We start from the raw sequence: 21,893 nt of genomic DNA, 5'->3' as shown, positions 1-21,893 counted from the left end.
CCTCCCTTTGCGAGAGGTGGAGAAAGAATCACGCAAAGAGTGTGAGTGTTTAGGCGCCGTATAAAGTTGTAAATGTCATCTATTAAAATTCCCGTTTTTTTCTTTTTTTAAATTTTCTGTTTCAAATAAATCACACGCATTAGCATCACAGTTCGATGTTTTTTTTATGAATTACGCTCATTACATTAGATTACGTTACGGTTGATACACCTCTTTCAGAATGTTTGAACCCATCATAATTCGCACTGCATCTTATGTGTAACGTAATATCTTACATTCGATGAAGGATAATAGGGAAGGGGATGGATGTATTCTGCTGAAACTTGAAAAGATGCGACTACCTTTCTTTCGATTATCAGAATCATGTGCGCGCCTTGGCGCCTTTGACCACAGGTTCCCCAAGCAAATGTTGTATTTCACGTGTTTCATTCATAGTTACTACTGTAAATATATGGTGCATTACAATAAAAAAAAATTGGGACGAAAAATATAATAAAATTCCTTAAAACTTTCCTAACCAGTCTGTGGAGTTGATATTTACATCCCTATGAAGTAAAGTATAATATAATAATGTATGTAAAGTATCGGTATAATATTGTTTGCATGTATTTTGGCGAAATTTTGAATTCCCAGTTTTCTAGAAGCGATTTTCTACCGCTTGTTTTGCCGATCGGCATCATTAGAGTGCAACCTTTCTCTTCTCTTAGTATGGGGGAACTTCAATATCGCTCAATATTGCCACAAATGGATTAAAAATTTACAGGGATGTAAATAACAACTCCACAAACATGTAAGAAAAGTTTGAAGGTATTTTATTATATCTTTCGTCCCAATATTTTTTATTGTAATGCACCATATATTTACAGTAACTTTAAATGAAACACGTAAAATACAACATTAGCTTGGGGAACCTGTGCCATGACTGCATGGAAATTTATGTTGGTTTAATCGCGTCTGCAGTAGAATATATGCCTCTCAAGGTTCATCTCGCTTTTCTGGAAAGGTTCTAGTTATCGGGGTAAAAATATATATAGCAAATCGGATGGGCGGATTTTGTTTCGAGTTTGAAAGCATTCTCGTTCAGAACCTCCTTCTCTGTTGTTTGTCAGCTTTACCGAATGGATCTGGGAACGAGAATAGATTGGCAGTGTTCTTTACCTCTTGCTTATTACTTATTGTCTTTATTGATTGTGATAAAACTATTTACGTTTGAAATATTACATATTTTTAGATCACTTCCCTTTTTTCCTTTTCCAGTTTCGATCTTTATACATTTACAATAATAAACTGAGCACTATGATTTATGGCCATTATTATTGATTTTAATAAAAATATTTACGTTTGAAGATTCACATAAGTTTTCTAACAGTGTTATTTTTTACTTTTTTATCCTTTTCCAGTTTTGATCTTTATACATTTAAGATGATAAATGCTCTGCTTCATAGCCATAATCATCATTATCTTCATCATCACCATCACCATCATAATCATAATTATCATCATTATCAACATCACCACCATCATCATCATCATTCTTCTCTTTCCGCTTATATTCCATTTTGCCCATTATGTCATCGTTGTAGCTTCCCTGTTCGGAGTGGTCATCGTAGTTACCTTCACAATTTTTAATGATTGTCGGATCTGTTATTTTCTTGTCAAACTCTTCAGGTTTGAAAATCTCCTTGTCGTGTTTTGGTTGTTCTAGGGCCACCCTGACACGACCTGGTTGCCTCAACAGGTCAACAAGCAACACCCCACGCACATTAGCTCCTGGCATTTTTGTCTTGATGGTATGGTAATACTGGAATTTAAACTTTGCTCCACGGTTCTGCCAGTCACTCCATAGTTTATCCAGGAAGCCATGGTGGAACCAGAACTCGGGTGCATTGGAGGAGCATGCCAACATCATGGTCCCGCCCACCGCGTTATGGAATTCGTCGTGGATAGCTCTCACTTCATCTTCAAACTTGAAGAAATTCTTGAAAGGATAATGCAGCATTTTTCCATAAACATGACTAGCTTTGGGGAGATACATCGAATTGCAAGGATTGAAGTCTCTTGACAACCATATTCCAGCCTCTTTAATGGCACGTTTTGGAATAGGCCATTTTCCTTTTCTGAAGGGGCCGTCAATCACATATTTGAATTTTCCGACTCCATTGCTTCCAAGACCGTGATTTCCCGGATACCAAACATCCCGGATGTGAGAACGACGGAATATACGGTTGCCACTGACCGCTTGGCTCCAGTCCCAGTACGGAACGGTAACTCGACAATCTATTTTTCTAATAAAATTCTCGAAGTTCAGGATGAACCAGCGATGCCAAGGGAAAAAGTTCTTTTTGTTGTGAACCATATCAAAAAACTTGGGGTGCAAGTGAGTGAGCTTATCGTAGGTTTTGATAAAGGCTTGATCGGTGGAGACTCTTATAAGTGCTGAGATAAATCGTCTACGTTCTTCAAGGGACATTGACGGGAAATCTTTTCGGATTCGGGTACACTTTACCAATTGTCCAGCGGAGCACTGGCACCTGCGCATGCACTCATCATAGACGGTTTTATTTCCAGAACATTTCACACGATATCCTAGAATTGAACAACCAACAGGTGTTAATTCACATTTTCATTTCATCTCACTCTTTCGTACCTTCCCTTTCTTATATTTGTTTTTAATATAATTCCCCGCTCACCTCTTGACTCTAGCAAAGCGGCCACAGATCCCAAGCGTTCAGATGGTATCCTAAACGAATGCTTTGCTAACGGCCAGCTTGCGACGCGGTCGAATCCAGCGCCCCGTAAGTCGGCGTCAACACCTACTCGGAAGAGCTTGATTCCGCCAAGCTTGAGTCTTTTAGCACTATGGATAGCTCGAAAGCTGTCATACGGCGCGCTTTTTGTCACAAGAACGACAAGCCTCTTGGTGTCAAATGATGTACTGGAACTCGCAAGAGACTCTTGGACCATATCAAGTGTAGAACCCAGATAACAACGAGGACCACCACGAAACCTGGAAAGGAAGGAAGTACATAATGTGAACCGATGTATTAGGTTTATGTTTGTATAACTGTTATTAACTGTGTCATTTTTTCTTCTTTTTTTATTATGGTCAAGCATGGAAAGGAACTTGTAATTTTTGCAAAAACGTGGAGGAAGTAATTCGTATGTTATATGTTGAAAACGCGGTATCATTACGATAGAGGACATTTTCGTGAATCGCGGTCGACTCTTACTCACCTGGCACGACATAGGCTTTCGAGAGTGCCTTCTCTATTCACGTGATCATCAAGGCCGAAGTGCAGCCTGGGTAGAGCGCCACACAGCGCAAGTGCGACCCTTGTCGTAGATGGCGAAACACTGAACTCTTGAACAATGCGCTTGGTCAGCTCGAGCGCAGACTGAAAGTTCCGCTGGCCGATCGCATGTGAGTCATCAAGGACAAAGACAAGATCTATTCGGTCTGGAAGAGCCCTGCCTAAAATTGCATGAATGGTTAATTATATCTAGGAACGATCAAAGCTAGCTCTCACAAACTATCGAGTAAATATACTCTGAGGAATTAAGAAACAATCTGATAATTTTTTTTGCTGTATTTCAACTATAACAGTATACACCCGCAGAACTTAGAGATCAAGAATGCTGCATGCTGAAATTTGGCATTTTAAGCAACCCAGTTATAAGAACCTTATTAGCCTTTTGTGGGAATAAGTTCTTATTTGGGGGATCACTAATGTTTTGTCAAAATTCTGCTTTACGGTTCATAACAAGAGGGGAAAGATACTTTTTGTAAATGTTTGGTGCATTGAATACTATAGTTAAATACAGCATTGGCTTAAATGTTGTGTTCACCATTGATTGTTATTGTTGAAGTCAACAAGCATTGACTAGTGACTGTTGTCTGATGTAATATGAAAAATAAGAACCAATTAAGAACCTTATCAGCCTGATTTGTCAAAAGGTACCCCAAATTATAAGAATTAATTCAGCCTGATCTTGGAAATTCAAGGTTGTTATACGTGGCTCTATCTAACTATAGATATTCTTACAGTTGATGGCCCGTGAATAACCAGGCGTTGACTTAAAGTAAAACAATTTATTGATATAGTATTAAACGGGTGAACAAAATGATATATGTATCTTATAGTGGCTGAACCCTTTTCTTACAAAGTCCTCGATGTCGATAAAGCGTCTGACACTTAAATTCTATTATTATTCATCAGAATACCTCGGTGGGCCTTGGCATATCGCAGGAGACCGTCAGACAAGGAATAAGCTAACTCCACCTCACTAGATTGTATGTTGCCTGTTAAGTGGAAAAGAATGGAAACATGATGACTTGAATTTAAGGAATGTCTAAGAATGTATCGATGGAAAATATGTATTTCAACCAAACTTTTCAGGCATCACATCCTCTCGCTCCCTTCACCCCCTTACGACGTCAAACATAACAAAAAACACAGAAGAGAAGAAGAAAAAGATTTGAGAAACTTGTTTCATTATGTCTGTAAATAAAAAAACAAAGTCTATATGTTGTCGATACAATCTTTCTTTCATATTTACTCACCACGTTTGGCCGTGTGACCAATGCGCCAGCTGCATACACACAAGCAAAGAAGAAAAATGTTCTGCAGCAACGTAGGCATGATAGCGAAGACTAGTGATGAACACGACAACGGAGAATCATTCCTGAGCAAGTGCGTGCCTGTGCTTTAAATTCTATTTAAAGCTGCTCTAGCGAGAAGAGGAAAGTTACGCCTGATGGGCAACCACAAAAAGGGTTCAGACCGGTCAAGTTTGATGTTTTAAAATTAAAATGAGTCAAATAGCATTTTTTTTTTTACAAAATGACTCAATAATACATACATGTATAATAAAGTAATCTATAAATGCTTATCCTTGTCATTGCAAACCCCTTATCTGACGAGCTTTTGTATAGAAGTAGCATGCTTTAAAATATCTTTAGTGAGAGCTGGAGAAAAAGTTACGCTCGATGAACAATCATAAAAAAGAGGTCACGGCACCTTTCAAGCTTTACATTTGTTTTTGAATAAAAGTGAGTCTCTATGACATTGTCTAGCTGTTTTCGAGAGACGGATTAGTATAATCAATGAGGGTAGTGGAATGCCCTAATCGACCCTAAACATATTTTGTAGGTTATAAAACATTGCAAACTTTAATCAAACCCAAATCTGAATCTAAAGCCAGTAAATAAAAATAATGACAATAATTTATTAAGTTATTATGATTCTCTCCCGACAAGAATAGATCTGATAACAACAGAGATATTGCAACAGAGCAACGTACGTCACTATGTTGATGATATAGAATCATTCCGATTCAATATTTTACTAAAAATACAATTCATACGATATAAATAGACAGCAAAGATTTTCCGCCTTGTGTCTTTTATCCAATATCCATGACTGCTTCCATTTGTATTAATCATCACCAAGAGAGCATATATCATACTCAAAGCATAAGATAGTATATATCATACTGTCTTGTCATCGACAGAATCATAAAAAAAGATTGAACTTTGGATCAACCATACGTACAAGGGCGGAACTCCATGGAATGATTCAATTGATGTGAAACAATTAAAATGACTAAGAAAAATAAAAATTACAATTTATTATTATTAATGGCACTATTAATGGCCAATTATTTGCCGAGGATTAAATTATTGGATTACAACAAGGCAAGCAGTCATGGCGTGATCTGGGTACACGGGTTTCCTTTGGCTTTTGTAAAATAACCGCTGACTCTGAGTGATTGTATAAAATACAGAAAACTACCGATCGAACACGAACACGTATTCACTGAAATCGTAAAATAATTTCGTGAGATTCAAGAAAATCCTATGTCTTAAAAAGGTTCCCAAGACAGAAAGATAAGTTCTTTTTTATCTTGCCTGAGATTTTTAATTCAACAGTGATCTCGAAATTTCCGTGGCGAGGGCACAAACCTCGAAAATCCATTTTGAACGAGCGTCAATCCGGGAGATCTCCTTTTCACCAGCAGATCCTGTTTATGTTATAGTAAGTTGGTTGGTGCCTTTGAGTCATGAGTTCTATGTTTGGTAATGGTAATGTGATTGTTGTGGAGGACGACAGCTTCTTCAGTGTGGAGATAGAGAGAGCTGGGTCACGTCTTGTCGTTATCGACTTCACTGCAACATGGTACGGTGCACCATGAACAAATAAATCTCATTTTTGCTTGCGTCTGTCCTCTAATAGATGCACAAATCACAGGGTTTCATGAACACAAAAGTACCCAACAAGACGCAATCGTATTGCTCATTCTGTGACATCTTCTGTGCATCTTTTAGAGGACAAAAGCACACAAAAAATCAGATCTATTTGTTTTATAGAACAATTAATTTTTTTTTCTTTTGTTACAATCGCCTATGCTGTTGCATACCTGTCAACTCTCCTGCATTAGGTGGGAGTCTCAAGATTTTTTACCTCTTCTTCCACTCCCCCGCTTGGAGCACCAAATCTTCCGCTTTTTGGCAACATTTTGCCTATTTTTTGTAGCTCCGCTTATCGAACATGCATGTCAGATCTATATTGTGTGTGAGAGCTATCTTAACAACAAACGTCTGCTGATTGGCTCAATAATAGCAGGAAAGCCATTTAGCTTCTTAAGCTTGCAAGCCTTGAGATTTTCTGATGTTGACAGGTATGTTGTTGCAAAGCATGCAAGTGTTCTCTAATAATGCATTGACTTGACCTATCAGCAAGGGCGTAGCCATGGGGGTCTGCCCCCCCCCCCCCCCTTCTAGCAGCCAAAAATACAGTAAATGTATGAGGCATTATCTAAAATACAGGAAAAACGCCTTGGAAGGATCTTTTGGGCCCCCTCCTGTTATAAATCCTGGCTACGCCGCTGCCTATCAAGGAGTGCCACTTACGAGCATCATGGTACACATAACATAGCTGATGTATAGCTGTACTAAAGCTTATTATCCCCCAAAAATATTCTAAAAATCATGGAAAAAAATGAAAACACTCTTAAAATAAATCCCAAATTGTACTTGTTCCATGTTATTACATATACACATCAAATGGCATGAATCAACATCGTTTAGTACGATTGTATATCAATCCCAATTTTATGCAAGGTCCAGCTTTTTACCAGGAGGATTTCAATAAAAGCTGTAAATATTGTCTTTCCCACTGGTGGCAATAATGATAAGGATTGAATTTAAATTGATGACAAATTTAATAGTAATTTTTTCTCTCCCTGATATGATCTTCGGCAGGTGTGGTCCATGTAAGAGTATTGCCCCTGTGTTTGATAGTAATAATTTTGTTCTCTCCCTGATATGATCTTCGGCAGGTGTGGTCCATGTAAGAGTATTGCTCCTGTGTTTACAAACCTCAGCATGAAGTTCATGGACGTTGTGTTTCTTAAAGTTGATGTTGATCAGTGTCAGGTTGGTGTCTTTCTCGATTTTTCTTATAGATTTCACATTGTTCTAGCATACAAGGGTTATTTTTGTGATCCGTGAACGGCCTTTCTTGTTTATCCTGAATCATGAAAAGGACAAATTGAAAACCGTGATCCGTGATTGCTACTTTCGCCGTGATTCCTTAAAAAACTGTAAATCCTGATCTACGCTCTTTAAAAATCGTGAATCATAATTCCCGAGTAAAGATTGATCCTTGTTGTCAGTTTATCGTGCAACATGTTTTCCTATTTTTGAAACCTGTGAAAGGCAGCGACCCCCCCTTACTGCCCATGTAGCATATTGCAGTCAAAGCAATTGTCATAGAAATTGATGGATACAACCTATCAGTTAAAAAGAGACAAACATTGGCCACAGAGCACCCTAAAGTGTGGGTGTGTGTGTGTGGGGGGGGGGGGCTATGAGGAGATAAAGAAGGTAAAGAAATACATTACCAAGCCTTATGGTAAAATTTTCATTAGTTAACCATAAATTCAGCATATAAAACCAAAGGACAATATTAAACATTTCATTAGAGTGCAGTAAAAGAAATTGAAATGCAAGAAACAGGTTACGAAAAATTAAAATTCAATTTTCACTCAAGAGCATTCCATGGGGAAAAGTTCAACAATGGTGCACTTTGATGGAATAGGAAGTCTTGTTCCCCTATGAAATTGTTCTAGATACTTTTATTAAAAGAAAAGTGATGGCCTAATGCACAAAAACTGATAAATAATGATTTTGTCTTTTAGCTTACAGCCGAATCATGTGGGATCAGGGCTATGCCCACTTTTCATTTCTACCATAACAAGGCCAAGATAGATGAACTTAGAGGGGCAGACCCTGGAGCACTTGAGAATAAGATCAAGGAACTTCGAGCTGCCACTCATAGTACTAAAACAGTACGTAAACATTCATTACACCTTTTTTGAGCAAAGAATATGATTTTAAAATAACTTTTGAAAGGCAAGCTGTAGAAAAGCTGTAGAAAAGCTATTCCATTGGAAGGTTTTATGTCTAACACCTAATAATAGTGTTTTCTCTGACTCAAGGCCAATCATGTAACCAGTTTATGTTCTCTTAGGGGTGTACTGACATCTGTTGCTAAGGAAAAGTTAATATAGCATAAAAGCCTTGTAGAAAGTCATCAGGGACTGATATTTGCAAAGTTGACCAACAGAAGAGTGCTGACTTTTATGATGATGTTACCTCGTGACATCATAATGTGATACAGATAAAAGCAAATATTCAAAGTAATTTTGCTCGAAAACAAATATTGAATACGTTTTATGAATCTTGAGGAATGGGTGCATTAAGCCAAGCATGCGTTTTAGAAATGATTGAGTAATTGTTTTTTATGATTTTTCAAATGTCCTGAAATCCAGATTATTTGATATAATTTTGGTTTCTGTTAGATTAACGCTAAATCTATGCTTGGCTAATATGAAGGAGAAGAATACAGAAAAAATATTGAGTTTTGAAATAATTTGGCAACAAAAAAGCTTTTTTTTAAAAAACGCAGAACTGGAAGTGAAACAAAGCCGGCGCGTGCACATTTGGCCTGCTCAGACACACTGATATCTCACATGATGAAATTGAGAGTTTAAAAACAAATTCCAATAGTGTTTCGTGGTATTTACACTTCAATCAAAGGAACGATATCAGTCATGTCATGAAAATTGAAAAAGTATTTTAAAATTCTGATACAGCGCGCACTACTTTGAAATAAGATTTTTCAGTATGTGCATGAGTGTTTGCAACCGGTGTTTGCAGAGCGCGCAGGTAGTGAAAATTGAAAACTTTGGCTTCAAAAAGGTTGGTTTGAATAAATATCAGCTGAATCTTCGTTTTTACAAAATATGGTAAATATCATCACCTGAAAAGGCTGATATCAACTTAAAGTCAAATTGGGGAAATTGAAACGCAAATATTTGTTTCTTTTACTTCAGAAAAGCTTGTGAATGATGAATTCCGTGTTATATATATGCGTGAGCTCAACGCCACCAGCATAGCAATGTCGTTGCTAAGCAACACTTATGTCATTCCCCCCTAAAAATAGAGGATGGAAAGTCCATAGAAAGGATTTGTAAATCTCTGTAGATATTCCACTCTAATAGTATATAGCTAACTGTATAGCTACAATTTATTGTTTGCCTTCCCCAGGTGCCTGTAGATCCAAAGCGTGCATCTATTGGCTTTACCTGGAGCTGTGTCAATCAACTTAAAGGCAACTCTGCCGTTGTCTTTATGGAGACATCTGAATTACTTCTCAAGTTTGCCAATAACATCATGGGTGAGCCTGAGAACCCGAAATACAGATCAATACGACTAGGCAACAAGATCTTCCAGAACAAATTGCTTCCTGTCGAAGGAGCTGTAGAGTGCTTGTTTGCGATGGGCTTTGAGGAGGTTTGTAGTCAAGATAAACTTCCCTTACTGTGAGGACACAGAAAGCGGGACATGTTGGACAACATTGACGAATCAGATTTGCCATGAACACCGTAAACATTTTGAAAAAAAAGTTCCAGCCAATCAGGTTAGGCTCTTCCCACGCTCAATTGAAAGATAAAAATAGAAAAAAAAACATTCTGAGAGGAACCACTTTCAATATACATGCTATGTTATGAATTATCCTGCAGGACTAAGGTATATTTCTGTTTAATGGGAATGAAAAACTCTAAAGCAATCTTGCCCAAAACGGCTATCCGATAAGGCCGGCATGGGCCCTTTCCACGGTCGACTACATATACCAGGTCAAATAAAGTCCGGTGTTTCTCATTTTCAAAATGTTTATGGTGTTCGAGCCGAATCTCATTGGTCAAAGCATTCTGGAATGGGAATTGTTGGTAGAGAATGTTCAGAATGGCATTCGAGTCATTCTGCTACAGTTAGGAGAATGGGTGCAATGGCCTTCATTCCATTCCGGAATGGGAACGCGGTATAAACGCTCTTTTTCTATTCTAATCATTCTCATTCCGGAATCACGACTAAAAAACATGCTCTTTAGTCTCACTGGAGTAAAACTTTTTAACTTTTTGTTAAACGTTTTAGCTCCTAGAATGCAGTATTGTAGCACCTTATGCTGTTGCATGTCAGGGTGTGGCATGTGTTTAGTATTCGGCATTTGCATCTTTATTTTGTACTGACTGATTAAAGCAGAAACATGATGTGTGATGTTGATCTTCAAAAGCAAAACTCTCAAGGCGTTTATATATGTTCTTTTTAGAGTGAGGACCGGCTGATCTTCCCATCAAATTGTTCACTAGAGGCACTGCACACATTGCGTGACACGCTAGAGGCCATGCGTGATAGGTCTAGTGGTTGTGGAAGCACTGATCACATGTGCTCAACACGTGACCCTGAGACAGAACCCCACCAGTTGCACTTTGCACCTGCAGCAACCGTCCTTCAGTTGCAGTCTCTAACCTCCTCGGCACCCCTACCTGGCATGGTATTGTCTGTTGCTTAGATTTTTTTAATAAGTACAGTAAAAAAGTCAACTTTGGCAAAACATGTTCCTATATTTTGGGGTAAGGTTACTATTATTATTATTAAAATAGGTTCTTAAGTTGCTTAATCAACAGCAGGATTCATAGTAGCAAAGTATGACTGACTACATACCCATTTTATTGTAGAGATATCCTACTGTATGCATGTGTATCTGTAATTTTGTCTAAATGTTTGGCAAATTTATATGTTAAAGCCCCAAAATGTTTCATTTTTTTGGAGTAATCCATCGTATAAGAACCTTTTGAATTTGTAGACTTAGTCTAGGTATATTTTGGGTTATTAAAATCCAAAATTTCTGCCTTTAGGTACTTACAGTACTGACAGAAAGTAATGCAACCGAATTTTGCCGAAATTCGCCGTATGTTCGGCGATAACATCCAAAAAAAAAATAATTCGCATAATTCGCCGAAAGTCCGGCAGCGCCGAAATTCTTTTGTTTTGCACGTTCCTGAAATGTCGCCGAATTTTCACCTAAGCAAGAATTTTAGGCGAATGTAGTTCTAGCCGAACTTCGCCGAAATTTCGCCGTTCTAAATTTCGGATGGACTTATATGTACAGCAGAAAAACCTGAGAATGTACGAACACTAATCTGCTAATGTTGGCAAAGCGTTGGCAAAGTTCTTTCACACGGGGGTTTATTTTATTTCGCTATGAGGCTAGCCTGCTTGCTGGGGTATCTAAGATTTTCAGATTTCAGTTTGACTTAGTGAAGAGTTGGGCTGCACGAAAAATGGGTTAAACACAAGAAAGCGCTTGTTACACGGGCTACCATGAGGCAAGTAGTACTAAAACTATCTAATGCATTATTTTTTATACAGACTCAGTCCCAAGCGCAATTCTATGCTAAGTTAAAGAGCTCCTCGGACCATGTGATGATCTATGAAGACCCAGATCTTCAAAAGCGAGCACGGAGTCATCTGCCTGTGAGGGAACTGGAACAGAAAGCAGAGGAGATGAGCAAGGCGAGCCGTGATAGCGGGGGCAAGTGTGTGGATGTCAAAGATTGTCTGATCTTGGTGCTGCTCGAATGGTTCAAAGGTAAACTTTTTAACAGGCCATAAGTGGCATAGCTTTAATTTTGATAGGGTTCCACCTTCTCAATGTCATGTCAAGGTAAGCAACCTTGCCTCAGGCCGCTGACAAACACAACCTAAAATTGAAATTATTTCTTTTGTGGAGGGAAGACTAGCTGGAGTAGAGGAGAGAACCAAAAACTCAACCCCTGGGTTTCCGAGGATGAACTCACGTCAAATCCGGGAACCTAAAACGAAACCAAGTGGTGAGAGGCAAAGGCCCTTCAGAGCAGCCCTTCCAACTGCGAAATCCAGGCTCCTAACATGGTCGTTCGTAACTGAAACATTTTCATAGTAAGGGCGTGTCTTTTCTGTAGGTTTCTTTCAGTGGATGGACAAGCCTGAGTGCAAATCGTGCCGACAGGTAGCAGTCTACCATCAGAGGGGTGTTCCTACCCTGGAGGAACAGGAATGGGGGGTGGGCGTGGTAGAGGAGTACAAGTGCCCCACGTGCAGCCAGCAGATCCGATTCCCTCGCTACAATCACCCTGCTAAACTTCTAGGTTAGTAGCCAGCAGATCCGAATCCCTCGCTACTATCACCCTGCTAAACTTCTAGGTTAGTAGCCAGCAGATCCGAATCCCTCGCTTCAATCACCCTGCTAAACTTCTAGGTTAGTAGCCAGCAGATCCGATTCCCTCGCTACTATCACCCTGCTAAACTTCTAGGTTAGTAGCCAGCAGATCCGATTCCCTCGCTACAATCACCCTGCTAAACTCCTAGGTTAGTAGCCAGCAGATCGGATTCCCTCGCTACTATCACCCTGCTAAACTTCTAGGTTAGTAGCCAGCAGATCCGATTCCCTCGCTACAATCACCCTGCTAAACTCCTAGGTTAGCAGCAAGCGGATCCGATTGCCTCGCTACAATCACCCTGCTAAACTTCTAGGTTAGTCGCCAGCAGATCCGATTCCCTCGCTACAATCACCCTGCTAAACTCCTAGGTTAGCAGCAAGCGGATCCGATTGCCTCGCTACAATCACCCTGCTAAACTTCTAGGTTAGTCGCCAGCAGATCCGATTCCCTCGCTACAATCACCCTGCTAAACTCCTAGGTTAGCAGCAAGCGGATCCGATTGCCTCGCTACAATCACCCTGCTAAACTTCTAGGTTAGTCGCCAGCAGATCCGATTCCCTCGCTACAATCACCCTGCTAAACTCCTAGGTTAGTAGCCAGCGGATCCGATTCCCTCGCTACAATCACCCTGCTAAACTTCTAGGTTAGTAGCCAGCAGATCCGATTGCCTCGCTACAATCACCCTGCTAAACTTCTAGGTTAGTCGCCAGCAGATCCGATTCCCTCGCTACAATCACCCTGCTAAACTCCTAGGTTAGTAGCCAGCGGATCGGATTTCCACGCTTCAGTCACCCTGCTAAACTCCTAGGTTAGTAGCCAGCGGATCCGATTTCCATGCTTCAGTCACCCTGCTAAACTCTTAGGTTAGTAGCCAGCGGATCTTATCCTCTCGCTATAATCACCCTGATAACTCCATGGTTAGCAGATCCGATTCCCTCGCTACAGTCACACGAATGAGAAGGGTTTTGAAATGAGAACATTTAGACCCAAAAAAAAAAAAAAGTATAATGGTTTTCTTGAGTGAAGGTCTTCACATTTATGATAATACAGAGAATGTAATAGAATCGATGATCGAGCAGAAAAATAATGGTGGTTTATAATCTTTATTTTGCAGAAGTGGCCACTTCTTAGTAGGCTTATGATAAGTGTTATATATTTTTTTTTCAATTTTAGAAACCCGCTGTGGGCGTTGCGGTGAATGGGCGAACTGCTTCACGATGTTTTGCCGAGTGCTGGGCTTCGAGACCCGTCATGTTATCGATTGGACCGATCACGTCTGGACCGAGGTCTACTCGGAGTCCCAGAGTCGTTGGCTGCATTGTGATTCGTGCGAATGCGCTTGCGATAAACCACTGGTGTACGAGGCTGGGTGGGGCAAAAAGCTCTCGTACATCATCGCTTTCTCTAAAGAAGAGGTTTGTATCACAATGTATTCAATAAAAATATGTAAGATACCATTGCGTTAAATAACAAATAATTAATGTGAATTGGTATTTTTAAAAGTTATTAGATTTTCAAATGAAAGCAGGCATTTCCCTTTAGTATCGTGGCGCCAATTGCATTTCTAAGTGACCCACCATGTTTACCATATTAGGTGTTTGATGTCACGTGGCGTTATTCAGCAAATCATGAGGCTGTACGCATGCGCAGAACACAGGTCTCCGAACAATGGCTTGCTGACGTCACTATGAAGATGACGCAACAGGTGAGCTTTAGTGGTTTATCGTACTGTACTTGTATGCCATTAATGGACGGGGTAGAGGGAAAAATCCCATTTGATCATTTTAGTACAAAGTATAATGCTAGAAATTTGCAAAAAAAAACTGTTTGGCCGAATGGAGTAAGTTGTCACCTTGTGAATACAACTATGACTGCTAATTGTCACGCCGTGTAACACAACTGTAAAATAAACATTCATATTATCAACCTGTATCGCAACCAGGAAATGCACGACCTCGTGTAACGCAACCGTGAGGTGCAAGTGATCACCATGTGGCGCGAACGTGACATGCACATTACCATCTTGTGTAACACTTCCGTGACATGCACATTATCATCTTGTGTAACTCTTCCGTGACATGCACATTACCATCTTGTGTAACTCTTCCGTGATATACATATTATCATCTTGTATAACTCTTCCGTGACATGCACATTATCATCTTGTGTAACTCTTCCGTGACATGCACATTACCATCTTGTGTAACTCTTCCGTGATATGCACATTATCATCTTGTGTAACTCTTCCGTGACATGCACATTACCATCTTGTGTAACTCTTCCGTGATATACATATTATCATCTTGTATAACTCTTCCGTGACATGCACATTATCATCTTGTGTAACTCTTCCGTGACATGCACATTACCATCTTGTGTAACTCTTCCGTGATATACATATTATCATCTTGTGTAACTCTTCCGTGACATGCACATTACCATCTTGTGTAACTCTTACGTGACATGCACATTACCATCTTGTGTAACTCTTCCGTGATATACATATTATCATCTTGTGTAACTCTTCCGTGATATGCATATTATCATCTAGTGTAACTCTTCCGTGATATGCATATTATCATCTAGTGTAACTCTTCCGTGATATACATATTATCATCTTGTGTAACTCTTCCGTGACATGCATATTATCATCTAGTGTAACTCTTCCATGATATACATATTATCATCTTGTGTAACTCTTCCGTGACATGCACATTATCATCTTGTGTAACTCTTCCGTGATATACATATTACCATCTTGTGTAACACTTCCGTGATATACACATTATCATCTTGTGTAACTCTTCCGTGATATACATATTATCATCGTGTGTAACTCTTCCATGATATACACATTACCATCTTGTGTAACTCTTCCGTGATATACATATTATCATCTTGTGTAACTCTTCCGTGATATACACATTATCATCTTGTGTAACTCTTCCGTGACATGCACATTATCATCTCGTGTAACTCTTCCGTGATATACACATTATCATCTTGTGTAACTCTTCCGTGATATACATATTATCATCTCGTGTAACTCTTCCGTGATATACACATTACCATCTAGTGTAACTCTTCCGTGATATACACATTATCATCTTGTGTAACTCTTCCGTGATATACATATTATCATCTTGTGTAACTCTTCCGTGATATACACATTATCATCTTGTGTAACTCTTCCGTGATATACATATTATCATCTTGTGTAACTCTTCCGTGACATGCACATTATCATCTTGCGTAACTCTTCCGTGACATGCACATTATCATCTTGTGTAACTCTTCCGTGATATACACATTATCATCTTGTGTAACTCTTCCGTGACATGCACATTATCATCTTGTGTAACTCTTCCGTGACATGCACATTATCATCTAGTGTAACTCTTCCGTGATATGCACATTATCATCTTGTGTAACTCTTCCGTGATATACATATTATCATCTTGTGTAACTCTTCCGTGATATACATATTATCATCTTGTGTAACTCTTCCGTGATATACACATTATCATCTTGTGTAACTCTTCCGTGATATACATATTATCATCTTGTGTAACTCTTCCATGACATGCACATTACCATCTTGTGTAACTCTTCCGTGATATGCACATTATCATCTTGTGTAACACTTCCGTGACATGCACATTGTCATCTAGTGTAACTCTTCCATGACATGCACATTACCATCTTGTGTAACTCTTCCGTGATATGCACATTATCATCTTGTGTAACTCTTCCGTGATATGCACATTATCATCTTGTGTAACTCTTCCGTGACATGCACATTATCATCTTGTGTAACTCTTCCGTGATATGCACATTATCATCTTGTGTAACTCTTCCGTGACATGCACATTACCATCTTGCGTAACTCTTCCGTGACATGCACATTACCATCTTGTGTAACTCTTCCGTGATATACACATTATCATCTTGTGTAACTCTTCCGTGACATGCACATTATCATCTTGTGTAACTCTTCCGTGATATACATATTATCATCGTGTGTAACTCTTCCATGATATACACATTATCATCTAGTGTAACTCTTCCGTGACATGCACATTATCATCTTGTGTAACTCTTCCGTGACATGCACATTATCATCTTGTGTACCTCTCCCATGATATACACATTATCATCTTGTGTAAATCTTCTATGATATACATATTATCATCTTGTGTAACACTTCCGTGATGTACATATTATCATCTTGTGTAACACTTCCGTGATATACACATTATCATCTAGTGTAACTCTTCCGTGATTTACACATTATCATCTAGTGTAACTCTTCCGTGATATACACATTATCATCTTGTATAACTCTTCCGTGATATGCATATTATCATCTAGTGTAACTCTTCCGTGATATACACATTATCATCTTGTATAACTCTTCCGTGATATGCATATTATCATCTAGTGTAACTCTTCCGTGATATACACATTATCATCTTGTATAACTCTTCCGTGATATGCATATTATCATCTAGTGTAACTCTTCCGTGATTTACACATTATCATCTAGTGTAACTCTTCCGTGATTTACACATTATCATCTAGTGTAACTCTTCCGTGATATACACATTATCATCTAGTGTAACTCTTCCGTGATATACACATTATCATCTAGTGTAACTCTTCCGTGATTTACACATTATCATGTAGTGTAACTCTTCCGTGATATACATATTATCATCGTGTGTAACTCTTCCATGATATACACATTATCATCTTGTGTAAATCTTCCGTGATATGCACATTATCATCTTGTGTAACTCTTCCGTGAAATGCACATTATCATCTAGTGTAAATCTTCCATGATATACACATTATCATCTTGTGTAACTTTTCCATGATATACATATTATCATCTTGTGTAACTCTTCCGTGATATACACATTATCATCTTGTGTAACTCTTCCGTGACATGCACATTACCATCTTGTGTAACTCTTCCATGACATGCACATTGTCATCTTGTATAACTCTTCCGTGATATACACATTATCATCTTGTGTCACTCTTACGTGACATGCACATAAGTGCCTTGTGTAACGCAACTGTGACATTGAGACCCCGTGTAACGTTGTTTTCTGGTCGCCTCGCAGTTGCAGTCGATTATTCCTGAGGAGCGGCAAAAGCTGCTTCAGGGTCGCACCTTCAATGAGCTGATCGAGCTCATGACCCTCAAGTCCGCCACGCCTGACGAGCTGCAAGGTCGGGTGTCAGGTAGCCTGGCGTGGCGCAAGATTCGCGGGGAACTGGGCTCGTCTGGGAGAGCTAAGGTGATGATAGTTGTGGTTACATTTTACCTGTTAGAAGTCGTCTTTTTTAAACACGCACATATGCTCCTATTCTCTTACCTTCTTTTTACTGTCGAGATGGGTGTTTCATAGAAATTATGTGTTATTAAACACGCACATATGCTCCTATTCTCTTACCTTCTTTTTACTGTCGAGATGGGTGTTTCATAGAAATTATGTGTGGTGCGAATTGCTGTCGTATCTGAAACTTCTTACATGCGCTGATTCGGTGGACGAAGTGCCATGTGCTTCGTCGTCTGTTTAGTTTTAATGAGTTCCCATTTCTTACTATTGTGGAGTAAGTGAACACGCTCTCCAGGTCACCCTTGTTTATATGATTACATCGCAGTTGCCTGTATGCCTGATGTGCACATCCATCCAAGTGTTGCACAACCCTTTACTTAGACTTGAAGGAACCTCTCTATTCACTCGCTACGTGTCACTCGTGCTCTGAATTGATTTTTTTTACTTTTCAGCCGTACAAGCCGTATGTTTTTGAGCCATCTGATAACGAGATCAAGCGTAAAAGGTAAGTCACATAAGTAAGAAAGGTAACTCGAAAAAAGATCCTACCCCCGCACATGGTTTTCTCACCAACCTTATTTCCTTTCGGGTTTGTTATTCCTCTTGTGACTCTATCTTTGTAGGATGCGTATTCGGTATTCTATCGCTATCGATAACTACTACCGATTGACAGATGACAACCTCCCGTCTCACTCGTCCCCTGCGCTGGAGGACTGGAAATCTGGCACAAACGGCGTTGAGTCTATCTTCAGGAAGGTGGAACATGACTGGAAAATGGTGAGAACTTTTTAGACTTTTAAGACCTTCTAAAGACTTAAAGGTCTTTGGAGCTTGCCCCTTTTTTTCTCTCTCTAGGCATACCTTGCCCGTAACGAGGGCTGCCAAACTGGCTCAGTCTCATGGAAAGTGGACGTATCCGAGTCGGGTCTCGTAATCGATACCGTTGACTTGGTGATCAGCAGTATTACGTTCGAGAATGGCAAGGTTGACTGGAGTATCCATGGAGATGACAAGGAAAAGCAGTTTATCAAGCTCGAAGGAGGTGAGTTTGAATAAATCTGGGAATATTCCGGGAAAATAATTTTTTGCATTTTTTTTTTCACTTTCTAAGAGCCTTCTTTCCCACCACCTCTGTTTGGACTTGATGAGTATGCGGTACGCGGAAGTCTTAGAGTCCTGGTTAGCCGCCATGTTGTCATCCTAGCACAAGTACCAAGTGCGATTAATGGCGCGTTTTTTTACTCGTGATTCCGGAATGAGAATGATTAGACGAGAAAAAGCGCACCTTTGTTAATCCCGCGTTCCGATTCTGGATTGGAATGAAGGCCATTCCACCCATTTTCCCCATTCTGCTACCTGTAGCAGAATGACTCGAATGCCATTCTGAAAATTCTCTTCCATCCATCATCCATTCCCATTCCAGAACGATAGGAAAAAAAACGCGCCCTAAGCATCTATTTCCATCGGTTTGTTTGAATGGTTTTGGTTAAATTTGGTAACTAAAGGATGAAACTTATTTGGTTTAAGATGAGTATTTCAACACATAATTTGTTTTCTAATATGATATGAAACAACAACAAATGTGTAGCGTAAGACCGATCGCAAACGCAAGTGGGAATCGGCGAAACGGGCAAGGCCAAATATAAGCAGATGCGTTCTCTTCCGCTTGCAATAAGAATCAGGGAATTACTTGCGTTACGCTTTCATCCAGACGTACTCGATCCTTAGTCTATAATTCCAACTGCCAAGTCACTTTCCGGCTTCCATCAATCAAAGGATTTAGATTTAGTGCTTTTTCTTTGGTCAGCGCCTAGAGGAGGGGTGACTTGATTGTAACAACTTTAGTGCTGGCCAATGAAAACACTTCAAGGATTTTGAATGACGGAAGCCAGTAGGCGATTTAGCTATTGAAATCGTCGACCAGATCTACAAAAATATGTAAAACTGTATCACCAAGGAAGATGGAAACTTTTCAATACCATGTTTCACCACGAGATATGGTGTACAGTAATTCAACATCAGACCCAAAGCTGTGAGCTTGTATTCAACAGTTTTGCGCCGTCTGTATTATGCTTAAAGCACACGTGTTTCTTCTCATCTAGGAGAAAGTAAACAGACGTTGACGCGTCTCCGTGGGGCCAAGACCCTAACGCTGACGGCGCAAATGAGTGGAGGACAGGGGGACAACGCTTGGCAACATGCCCAACTCTTCCGGCAGTCAATAACCCACACAGACGAGTACCCACTCGACATCGACATTACCCTACAATAGCCCATGTATACAGCAATTAGACTCCTTGCGAACGAGTACCCACTCGACATTACCCTAGAATAGCCACGAGTAGAGCAACTGGACTCCTTGCGAACGAGTACCCACTCCACATCGACATTACCCTACAATAGCCACGAGTAGAGCAACTCGACTCCTTGTGAACGAGTACCCACTCGACATCACCCTAGAATAGCCACAAGTAGAGCAACTGGACTCCTTGCGAACGAGTACCCACTCCACATCGACATTACCCTAGAATAGCCACGAGTAGAGCAACTGGACTCCTTGCGAACGAGTACCCACTCGACATTACCCTAGAATAGCCACGAGTAGAGCAACTGGACTCCTTGCGAACGAGTACCCACTCCACATCGACCATACCCTACAATAGCCACGAGTAGAGCAACTCGACTCCTTGTGAACGAGTACCCACTCGGCATTACCCTAGAATAGCCACGAGTAGAGCAACTGGACTCCTTGCGAACGAGTACCCACTCCACATCGACATTACCCTACAATAGCCACGAGTAGAGCAACTCGACTCCTTGTGAACGAGTACCCACTCGGCATTACCCTACAATAGCCACGAGTAGAGCAAGTCGACTCCTTGTGAACGAGTACCCACTCGGCATTACCCTACAATAGCCACGAGTAGAGCAACTCACTCGACATTACCCTACAATAGCCACTCCACATCGACATTACCCTACAATAGCCACGAGTAGAGCAACTCGACTCCTTGCGAACGAGTACTCACTCGACATTACCCTACAATAGCCAATGTATAGAGCAACTCGACTCCTTGCGAACGAGTACCCACTCGGCATTACCTTACAATCGCCACGAGTAGAGCAACTGGACTCCTTGCGAACGAGTACCCACTCCACATCGACATTACCCTACAATAGCCACGAGTAGAGCAACTCGACTCCTTGCGAACGAGTACTCACTCGACATTACCCTACAATAGCCACGAGTAGAGCACTTGGAGTTCTTGTGAACGAGAACCCCTTCCACATTACCCTACAATAGCCACGAGTAGAGCAACTCGACTTCTTACGAACGAGTACTCACTCGACATTACCCTACAATAGCGATGAGTAGAGCAACTGGAGTTCTTGTGAACGAAAACCCACTCCACATTACCCTACAATAGCCACGAGTAGAGCAACTCGACTTCTTACGAACGAGTACTCACTCGACATTACCCTACAATAGCGATGAGTAGAGCAACTGGAGTTCTTGTGAACGAGAACTAAATATAGATGTCAGTACAGTCAAGTATAGATTAGCCCAACAGCTCATGAACGAGTAAATACACCGGCATCACTCTACAATAGTAAAAGATAGACAAAACTCCACTTCTTGTTGATAACTACGAATTCAAAAATCTGCATTACTCATATTAGTGTCGAGTTGATCAGGTAGATCTCATCAAATCCATGCAACATCACTACACGCCCTACAATGTGAAGCACCAGGTTTTTGCAGGTTTATGGACTTGAGGGATGTTGAGGGAATTTGAGGGATGTACAAGAGTAGAGTGAACATTTGGTGCTGTGGCATGGATTTTGCATCCTTGGGTGTAAAAGGGAAAGCAGAAAAACCCGAGTTTTCGAGGATGGGTCTTTCCAAAAAATACGGGTCAGTACGCAGCTCTTACAAGC

At 40.2% G+C, this 21,893-nt stretch overlaps 2 protein-coding genes across 3 annotated transcripts; one reads left to right on the top strand and one right to left on the bottom strand.

The window, feature by feature from the left end:
- Positions 1 to 1,161: 1,161 nt before the first annotated feature.
- Positions 1,162 to 4,814, bottom strand: LOC116612234. The gene is made up of 5 exons (XM_032372897.2): positions 4,562 to 4,814; positions 4,223 to 4,300; positions 3,235 to 3,472; positions 2,691 to 3,007; positions 1,162 to 2,586 (listed from the first exon to the last, which is right to left on the bottom strand). Exons 1-5 carry the CDS (start codon positions 4,638 to 4,640, stop codon positions 1,418 to 1,420), a joined length of 1,881 nt encoding a protein of 626 aa, XP_032228788.2. The 5' UTR covers positions 4,641 to 4,814; the 3' UTR covers positions 1,162 to 1,417.
- Positions 4,815 to 5,760: 946 nt separating this feature from the next.
- Positions 5,761 to 20,535, top strand: LOC5504570 (peptide-N(4)-(N-acetyl-beta-glucosaminyl)asparagine amidase). Of its 2 annotated transcripts, none has more exons than XM_048724367.1 (14): positions 5,761 to 6,035; positions 7,339 to 7,435; positions 8,200 to 8,349; positions 9,611 to 9,856; positions 10,674 to 10,898; positions 11,777 to 11,996; positions 12,349 to 12,534; positions 13,780 to 14,021; positions 14,201 to 14,311; positions 17,736 to 17,912; positions 18,407 to 18,459; positions 18,578 to 18,731; positions 18,810 to 18,996; positions 20,057 to 20,535. In XM_048724367.1, exons 2-14 carry the CDS (start codon positions 7,385 to 7,387, stop codon positions 20,224 to 20,226), a joined length of 2,172 nt encoding a protein of 723 aa, XP_048580324.1. In that variant the 5' UTR covers positions 5,761 to 6,035; positions 7,339 to 7,384; the 3' UTR covers positions 20,227 to 20,535. The 2 variants fall into 2 exon arrangements, with proteins under 2 accessions (XP_048580324.1, XP_048580323.1); XM_048724366.1 differs by having other exon boundaries at positions 5,761 to 6,176.
- Positions 20,536 to 21,893: the final 1,358 nt, after the last annotated feature.

The sequence above is a fragment of the Nematostella vectensis genome, chromosome 2 (genome assembly GCF_932526225.1).
Source record: "Nematostella vectensis chromosome 2, jaNemVect1.1, whole genome shotgun sequence".
In the NCBI taxonomy this organism is placed as follows: domain Eukaryota; kingdom Metazoa; phylum Cnidaria; class Anthozoa; order Actiniaria; family Edwardsiidae; genus Nematostella; species Nematostella vectensis.
Note: the sequence above shows the minus strand (reverse complement) of the source record. Positions and strands in the feature narration are given on the sequence as shown.